At 44.4% G+C, this 10,000-nt stretch overlaps 1 protein-coding gene across 1 annotated transcript in view; it reads right to left on the reverse strand.

Moving 5' to 3' along the window:
* Positions 1-10,000, reverse strand: part of LOC308369242 (protein kinase C-binding protein NELL1-like) — a gene marked incomplete at both ends in the record, with an annotated part of 169,134 nt that overhangs the window by 87,388 nt on the left and 71,746 nt on the right. Inside the window, one exon of the mRNA XM_080843584.1 lies at positions 6,857-6,985. Coding sequence (XP_080699710.1) covers positions 6,857-6,985 — 129 coding nt within the window. The remainder of the gene's footprint in view (positions 1-6,856; positions 6,986-10,000) is intronic.

A 10,000-nucleotide genomic window follows, 5' to 3' on the forward strand; every position in this document is an offset into this window, starting at 1 on the left:
CCCATGACAACATACTTAGTAGAATAACAATACAATCCAGCGGTCTTTCACTGGCGTGGGAGTGAGAGACAGCCACACAATGCTCACGTGAGACGGCCAGACTTCTGAAGCCCTTGGGGAATCGATCCCGCCACTTCCGCCTGACATTTAGTGATTTACCCATTACGCTTATGAAGACAAAACGTCTTCTTTTTTAAAACCCATCTGGATTGAGTCCAGTCTCCGGCAGGTCACGGTTAGAACAAATTCTCAGTAATTGTGGCGATCTGAGATGAAATAGATTGCCCCAGGTCATGTCAAGGTCAAGTTGAATATTTATAGCTTTTTGGAAAGGGGACGTGCCAAGGCTATGCTCAAACGCAATCCCTGCTTCTACTGAGTGCCACACAACAGCTCAGCACACTGCCTGCCCTTCTCACCATCCCGAGACTGCAATGAAGCATCTACAAAAGAATGGAAACTGACTTTCTACCCGTTACTTTCCCACCTCAAGATTGCAGTGCTGGCAAATAAAAGAAACAAAAAAAGCCCTACTAAATTATGACTGATCACAGAGCTGTGCTCCCAGCTTAGATGAGCTAAAGCCAGGGTAAATCAATGCACATTTGGCCCAAACCAGGTTGATATCTTGTGAGACTTGGATGGGTAAAGCGTCCACAATGCATACTCTCCCCTCGAAGGCTTATGCAGGGAATGGGAGGCATGAGGATATACTGCAGTGAGATCCACGTACAGTATCTCCACAGCACAGACCAGCTGTAAAAGCTTCTTCACAAGGCAGAAAGCCAGCTCAGTTACTTGCGCTTGACATCCAAATAAATGTTTCGCAGAAAATAAAAGCTTACTTATAAAATGCTTCCGTCTAGTTATGGGATTTACTCAGCTCTTCATTGACAGCGCTGTGAGCCTGGCTTGCATGTGGGCATCAAGTATTAGCCATGACAGTTTTTGTACAGAGCCCGACAGGACTGAGGGATGGTAGAAATACAGTGGCTCTTTTAATCATCCCTGCCTACACACATAAAGAGCTGTTTAAGGGAGAAAAGAAAGACCTTAAAATATTGGCAGGGTCTGAACAGTGATTTACTCTTTACTTTGGCTCTGTAATGCCACGATTTGTCTTAGTTCTTGTGAGACATTAAATCAGTACTGTAGCAGCAGCTGGACCCAGAGGAGAATGCCAGCCTTAATTGTCACCACTGAAATATGACATGCAGGGTATGTGTGTGTGTGTGTGTGTGTGTGTGTGTGTGTGTGTGTGTGTGTGTGTGTGTGTGTGTGTGTGTGTGTGTGTGTGGGGGGGTTTGTGTCTGCTTGTCACCACTGAAATATGACATGCAGTTAGTGCAGTGAGCTGAGCTCCCTCAGTCAGCCTCTGCAACACAATCACACATGAGAATGCACAAGTAACGCTCTAGACACACAATCACACATGAGAATGCACTAGTAACACTCTAGACACACAATCACATATGAGAATGCACTAGTAACACTATAGACACACAATCACATATGAGAATGCACTAGTAACAGTATATACACACAATCACATATGAGAATGCACTAGTACACACTATAGACACACAATCACATATTAGAATGCACTGGTAACACTATAGACACACAATCACATATGAGAATACACTAGTACACACTATAGACACACAATCACATGAGAATGCACTAGTAACAGTATATACACACAATCACATATGAGAATGCACTAGTACACACTATAGACACACAATCACATATGAGAATGCACTAGTACACACTATAGACACACAATCACATATGAGAATGCACTAGTAACACTATATACACACAATCACATGAGAATGCACTAGTACAAACATGACTAGATGCACGTGAAGGCACTCCAAACCATCTAGATAGCACGACTAAGGTAAACCTGTCTGGAAACTCCAATAACTGCTAAGGTTTAAAACACAGCTAGGGTTATCCTTCATCTCTTTCCATTTAACATTTTTAATCTCTCATGCTTATTTTTCTTCGCCATGTAACGACCATCTCATAACTTTCTCTTTTGTCTTTATTAACATCCGTTTCCAGTTTCTTTTTCGTCGACAATATGCAGTTCCAACCTTTCAGAGCCACTCTGCGGTCGGGCAATTTGGTCCAATAACACCAGGAAATGGGCTCTTCCCTGAGTTTCAGCTGAGCGCTGATGACATGTGCAGAGGGAGTGTGTGTGTGTGTGTGTGTGTGTGTGTGTGTGAGTGCATGGAGCCTAGATCTAGTTAAGCTGAAGAGTGTGAGTGATGACCACATGCTCTCTGTCCTCTCTTAGTCATGATGGAAGATCTCATTAGGGTCCTGACTGATTGGGCCAATAAGGACATGACGAGAGTTAAGATGAGTTAAAGAAATGGTCGTAATGAGTCGTCCTGACCCTGCAACTTTACTGTGAAGTGAGGACAAAGACAGGATCATTTTGATCAGAAACACGACTGCAGATTCAACAATCAAATGCAAAAAAAAAGTGTTTTACAGATATAAATCAACACACGGCACATTCTTAAGTCTTATTGGGTCTTCTTCTGATATTTAGGCCTCCTCTGTATCAGTATTTCTGTGCTAGACTGTGCATTTGCATTAGGCTATACTGGTCATCAATAGATAATGATGAGTCATACACTTAACTGCAACAACAACAGCATAGTGGTATGGTAGTCCAACTACGAGTCACGTGGCATTCAGAGAAAATGAACATTGAATATGGCAAGCCATTTCCAGTGTCTCATGTTCTTTGACAAACAGTTATTGTGTTTCATATTTGCGCTCCATTATCCAACCCAAACTGCAACTTCCATCATTTTAATTTCAAATTGGCAAAGTGAAGCCTTTACGACCTATCACAGACCGTACCACATTAGAGAAGACTGACAAGCACTGTAAAAGTGCCAAGGGAATATAATAGGCTCTCTAAAGCAAGTTTGATCAGAATTAGCATCCAGAACAGCATTAGAAAAGAGCAGCACACCCACTTTCACAAAAGAATTATGGTAACTATGGTAACTACTGCCAAAAGTGACATGCCGCCATAACCTCTTCTCTAAGTATCATGACTCCGAGGACACAAAAGCATGATGAGAACGAGCTTTTATGGAAATAATGGCTACTTTCCTCCAGTGCTAACCCCATGAGATAGCAGCTCTTGGCAAGTGCTCTGTTTGCCATTAAAGATGATGGGTATTATGTATTCAGCTTATGCTTTCAAATGACACTTAAGTACACATTAAAAGGCACTGTAGAAATGTTGGCTGATGTGGACCCATAAACAGAGCCCACAGCCCCGAAGAACACAATCCATGTTTGACCCATCATGCCAGACTGTGTAAATTAGATTCAGCTTGTCTCATTCCAGCGCTCCTATGAAAACCGATAGCGACTGCCAGGGCGCTGCTAAGCCTCGTGTGTGTGTGTGTGTGTGTGTGTGTGTGTGTGTGTGTGTGTGTGTGTGTGTGTGTGTGTGTGTGTGTGTGTGTGTGTGTGTGTGTGTGTGTGTGTGTGGGTGTGTGTGTGTGTGTGTGTGTGTGTGTGAGCGTGTGTGTGTGTGTGTGTGTGTGTGTGTATGTGTGTGTATGTGTGTGTGTGTGTGTGTGTGTGTGTGTGTGTGTGTGTGTGTGTGTGTGTGTGTGAGCGTGTGTGTGTGTGTGTGTGGGTGTGTGTGTGTGTGTGTGTGTGTGAGCGTGTGTGTGTGTGTGTGTGTGTGTGTGTATGTGTGTGTGTGTGTGTGTGTGTGTGTGTGTGTGTGTGTGTGTGTGTGTGTGTGTGTGTGTGTGTGAGCGTGTGTGTGTGTGTGTGTGTGTGTGTGTGTGTGTGTGTGTGTGTGTGTGGGTAATCCCTTCATTTGTTTCCTGATGCAGTGTCAGTGTGGCTAACCAAGCTCCTGTGGAAAAGGCATGTGCCCGTGTGAGGGGCTAAGGCGGCAGGTAAATCCACCTGTGTACTAGCCCTAAGTAATTGGATTGGGCTGCTCCGTTCAGCCGAGCCAGGGACGTTTTTGGCCTCGCTCTGCAGATGTGATGCTGTTGGGCTCGCAGGGATATATGCTAAACAACTCCAGGCTCGGGTAGTAGCGGCCAGGACACATGTCAAGGTGACGTCCCCGGAGCGGAGGGGAAAGTAATATGGAGAGGATATGCCAAGTGTTTTTCATCTCTGCTTTTTTTGTGTTATTTATTTATTTATTTATTTTCATGTAAAGGAAGGGAAACCTTCATGGGCTATTGCCTCCATCTTGATACACCTGTGTGTGTGTGTGTGTTTGTGTGTGTGTGTGTGTGTGTGTCCATCTTGATACACCTGTCTCAGCTGTCGGTGAAGCTTAACACGCATGGACGCTGTGCCTTGTCTGGGGTCCCTTTGAAGGGTGTTGACATGAGCCATCAGTGGCAGCGGTGACTGCATGCAGGATTAGACAGCCTCTCCCCAGGATCAGCGAGGGCTGCTGCGTTAGGGGGGGATGCAGCAGGAAGTCCCTGCCATGAGCTGCAGCTCAGCCAACAGAGCAGCTAGCACTAGCATTAAGCAGCTAGCACTAGCATTGAGCAGCTAGCACTACCATTGAGCAGCTAGCACTTCCATTGAGCAGCTAGCACTAGCATTAAGCAGCTAGCCCTAGCATTAAGCAGCTAGCACTAGCATTGAGCAGCTAGCACTACCATTGAGCAGCTAGCACTAGCATTGAGCAGCTAGCACTAGCATTGCTGAACCCCACCTAGATGTGTGTACAGCACATCCAAAATGATGCAGAAGAGCATCAATCATGCGGGATCAACTCCAGCCAGCTTTGAGCGACAATTTGACCTCAGTATCTGTGAGCGACTGTCTGAGGTCATGAGAGCAATAAGGCATAACTGTCAGGGAAGAAAACAGTATGTTGCCCGTCTACCAATGAGCAAGCTTTACTGGGAAATATATGCAGCAATGATGACAGAACTGTGTGTGTTACAGTAGACAGCGGGAGCAGTGCAGACACACACACAGACACACACACACACAGACACACACACACACACACACACACACACAGACACACACACACACACACACACACACACACACACACACAGACACACACACACACACACACACACACACACACACACACACACACACACACACACACACACACACACACACACACACACACACACACACACACAGACACACACAGAGACACACACACAGAGACACACACACACACACACACACACACAGACACACACAGACACACACAGAGACACACACACACACACACACACACACACACACACACACACACACACACACACACACACACACAAATGACAGCAGGAGCAGAGCTGTGCAGTGAGTAGACTTCACACCATGACACCTTCAGGGACGTGCCAGCGACAGACGATAGCACCTCTGTATTTCCTCCCATGCCCAAGGTTGTCAGTTCAAGTCTGGTGTGGGACTGTGCTTGGTAACAAATGCAAACCTTGGATTAATTAAAAATACCCAGCAAATATTTAACCCAAGGAGATTTTGTCATTTTCGTAATCAATTATCTTAGTGAAATAACAGCTATGTGTTCCACTGCATTAAAAAAGGAGCCAGAAGATGATTGGATGATTGGAAATTGAAGTGTAGACCCCAATATAAAGCCAAATAGCTCAGCACAATAGGATGCGAATAGGACACAGAACCAAGCCCAATAGTATGCGAATAGGACACAGAACCAAGCACAACAGAATATGAATAGGACACAGACCCGAGCACAACAGGATGTGAATAGGACATGGAAATTAAATAAAAAATGCAACATTTATTGCATATATAGCCACCTTTTCTCTTTTGCCCTGTTCAACATCAATGCAGCAACATTTATTGCATATATAGCCACCTTTTTCTCTTTTGCCCTGTTCAACATCAATGCAGCGTTCAATGGCCATTATTACTGGAGACCTCCAGGAGCAGTAAATCTACGGGCCATTACATTTGTGGAAGGTTTAAAACCTTTAAAACCTGCTAGAGCTCACCTTAACCTGAAGCTCCCTTCAGAGGGACTCAATCTGATAATATCCATCTGGACCTCACAGCACCTTTTCCAGATGTGTGCTGATAATATTCATCTGGACCTCACAGCACCTTTTCCAGATGTGTGCTGATAATATTCATCTGGACCTCACAGCACCTTTTCCAGATGTGTGCTGATAATATTCATCTGGACCTCACAGCACCTTTTCCAGATGTGTGCTGATAATATTCATCTGGACCTCACAGCACCTTTTCCAGATGTGTGCTGATAATATTCATCTGGACCTCACAGCACCTTTTCCAGATGTGTGCTGATAATATTCATCTGGACCTCACAGCACCTTTTCCAGATGTGTGCTGATAATACCAATAAGACAGTCACTTTAAAGGAGCACACTTGGAGCTCACAAGCTGAGCATACATAAGCAATAAAAGTTAAACATTTAAAATTAATGAAATTAATGATATCATGGCTCAGTACAACAGTACATTTCCTTTTATTTGCCATTATTTTATGGAGCATCAGACAGCTTTTCAGTATTAAAGATGACTGATAGATCCAAGTCAAGGTATAAGCACTATTAATATTTCAATATCCATGGCTTGCAAATTTTACATCGACTACACAAGTTCCTTATTTACTCTTAACTAGATTAATCTACGCTCGGCTGTCAAAGCGTATAAAACGATTAGATTTGTGTGACTGTGTGTGCAAATCCAATAAAGAGTACCAAGAGAAAATGATTACAACTTTACTGCAGCCAACAGAAACGTCTCGTAACCCGGACTCCATAGGATGAATACTAAGAAGTTCCACTCGTCTTACCTTCACAGTACGTGGAGTCCCCATGGATGGAGGCGAAGCCGCTCCTGCATTCACACTCGGCTTTGGTGTCGCGATTCTTACACACAGAATTATCCCCACAAATGATTCCTTCAGCACAGAAGTCATAGCCTGAGAAGAGAATACAGTGAACATTCAGGTCTCTTTCAGATTGACATTTGTCGAGTAGCTAATATTTTCCTCAGTGTCACGACAAAAAAAAATGCCATTGTGTCTCAACAATGAGTGGAAAGGAGCTAATGTGCCGTTGAAACGGGAGAAGTGATTGTGCCATGTGAGAAAGGAGAGGCCTTCACGTCAGTGGAAGGCTTCTGAGCACCATATTTTATTTTAAGTCTTAAGGCTGTCATTTCACAATCTCAAGGCTATTTTCCATGAGAGTCCTTAAAACTATCTGTTTCTGGCAGCCATCATTCTTATTATTTCAGATAGCAGAGTCCTCGGCAGGGGTCAGAGAAGTTCCACAGGACATGAATCATAACTTCGAGGCAGAAGAACTGAGGCCTATGTTCTGAAAGACGTGATTTGAAGCATACACTTCTTTCTTTTCTCAGTCCAAGATGTCAAGTGGTCTGCCTGATCAATGTCTCTCATTTCCTTTAATGACTCCCTGCTCCTTTAAGACTAATGATGCTGAGAAGCAAAGAGAACTGGAGATATCACACCTCCTGCCTGTTTCTCAAACTTCTCTTTCTCCAAAATCAGGGACAGTAACAAGTGAGACGTGCACACACTCTCTCTCTCTCTCTGTCACTCTCTCTCTCCCTCTCTCCCTCTCTCTCACTCACTCCCTCTCTCTCTCCCTCTCTCCCTCTCACTCACTCATCTCTCTCTCTTTCTCTTTCTCTCTCTCTCTTACTCTCTCTGTCCCAAAGGCACACACACACACTCACATACAGACATGAAAGTCTTGATGGAGAAAAGCTGTGCTGGCTGGTGGAATGACAGGCTTCATCTTTGACTGAAGCAGCAGATGAAGGAAGAGAGAGAGAGAGAGAGAGAGAGAGAGAGAGAGCGAGAGAGAGAGAGAGAGAGAGAGAGAGATAGAGAGAGAGAGAGAGAGAAAGAGGGAACTGGGCGCCCTGGTGTCACGACAGCTGAGCGGCGGAGCCTTTAAACTTCACTTTTAAGCTGAATGCAAGAATGTGCCGATTTAATGACTTGTGGGTAATAACCAATTTAAGGAGGGCTGCCCTGCCCGTGAGGAGATAATGTCTGACAATAAACAGGGCTGGGGAATATGGCGGTGGGAAGACTGGGTGGGTAGAAAGGAGCCGCGGCATGAAAGCAGACGGCACAGACATGTGCACACCGAGCAGGAAAGATTAGTGGCAGGCTAATTACTGCTGCCTGCACGCTTTGTGCCCAAGGCTTCAGAGCACGGAGAGCACAGAGAGCACACGGACACAGCCCAGCAGAAAGCCTCCAGCCTCTGGACGCTTCATTCAGTGGCCCTGCCTGACTGCTCAGCCTCAAACCTACACGCACACACACACACACGGACACAGCCCAGCAGAAAGCCTCCAGCCTCTGGACGCTTCATTCAGCCAAAACAGAATGTGTGGAGGGGGAGTGAATGGACGAGGATGCTGCAGTAGCTGGGGTACTAGAGGATGCTGCAGTAGCTGGGGTACTAGAGGATGCTGCAGTAGCTGGGGTTGTAGAACCTGATAATGTAATAATTTCCTGATAACGTAATAACCCTGATAATGTAATAAAAAATCCCTCATAAGTCCCTAAAAGATGTAATAAAACCTGATAATGTAATAATACCCCAATAATGTAATAAAGTGCATTTCCCAATAATGTAACAATCGCCATACCAATAATGTAATAAACTGTTACATTAATTGGAAGTTATTACATTATCAGGTTAGCCTCAATTTTGCAGAACCTGATAATGTAATAAATTCCTGATATTGTAAAAACTTTGGTCAGTGCTGAAATGTTGGGACACCAGTTATTCAGACCAAGTAGTGATGCTGTGTAGACAACCACCCACTATTGTTTTGCTCATATTTTGATCCCAATGGTATAGGCCTTTAGCCTCGCAAGCCAAACCTGTACAGCAAGAAGCTGTACAAGGGTCTGGCACAACACGATTTTCAGTGTGGGCGGGATTAACGGTTGTCTGTTAAGTTGCCTCTGCACGCAATGCCACGCAATAGGAATGGCGCTACAACCAATCCGAGCGACTGACGAATGACAAAAGACGATTTGATTGGCCTGGTACAGTATGTGCCCATTAGCTGCCGGTCTATAACTATATACCAAAATGTTCTTATTTTTTCTCTATTAGTTGATTACCACTGAATATCCCTTTCACCATTGTAAAAATTGTGCATTCGCAATCATATTAAATATATACTGTATCTGCTAATAGTGAAGCAGCAGGTCTCTGGACAGCTTCACTGTTTGGACCTCTGAAACTGGAGACCTGATGCTACAGCACCAACCAAAGTTATTACAATATCAGGTAATTATTACATTATCAGGTTCTGCAAAATTATTGGGAAATGCACTTTATTACATTATCGGGGTATTATTACATTATCAGGTTTTATTACATGTTTTAGGGACTCATGAAGGAATTTGTATTACATTATCGGGAGTTATTACATTATCGGGAAATTATTACATTATCAGGTTCTACAGGGGTACTAGAGGATGCTGCAGTAGCTGGGGTACTAGAGGATGCTGCAGTAGCTGGGGTACTAGAGGATGCTGCAGTAGCTGGGGTACTAGAGGATGCTGCAGTAGCTGGGGTACTAGAGGATGCTGCAGTAGCTGGGGTACTAGAGGATGCTGCAGTAGCTGGGGTTCTAGAGGATGCTGCAGTAGCTGGGGTACTAGAGGATGCTGCAGTAGCTGGGGTACTAGAGGATGCTGCAGTAGCTGGGGTTCTAGACTTTCACACCTTTGAGCAGAACTGCAGTTTACCATTTTGGAAGAATGCAAAAAGGGAACACCATGTTCAGCTGTGTATATACATGCAAACCCACTTCTTGACTTTTTTTTCTCCCTCTTTATCACACACACATACACACACACACACACACACACACACACACACACACACACACACACACACACACACACATACACACACACACACACATACACACA

Source organism: Sprattus sprattus (assembly GCF_963457725.1).
Source record: "Sprattus sprattus genome assembly, chromosome: 8".
Taxonomy (NCBI): Eukaryota; Metazoa; Chordata; class Actinopteri; order Clupeiformes; family Clupeidae; genus Sprattus; species Sprattus sprattus.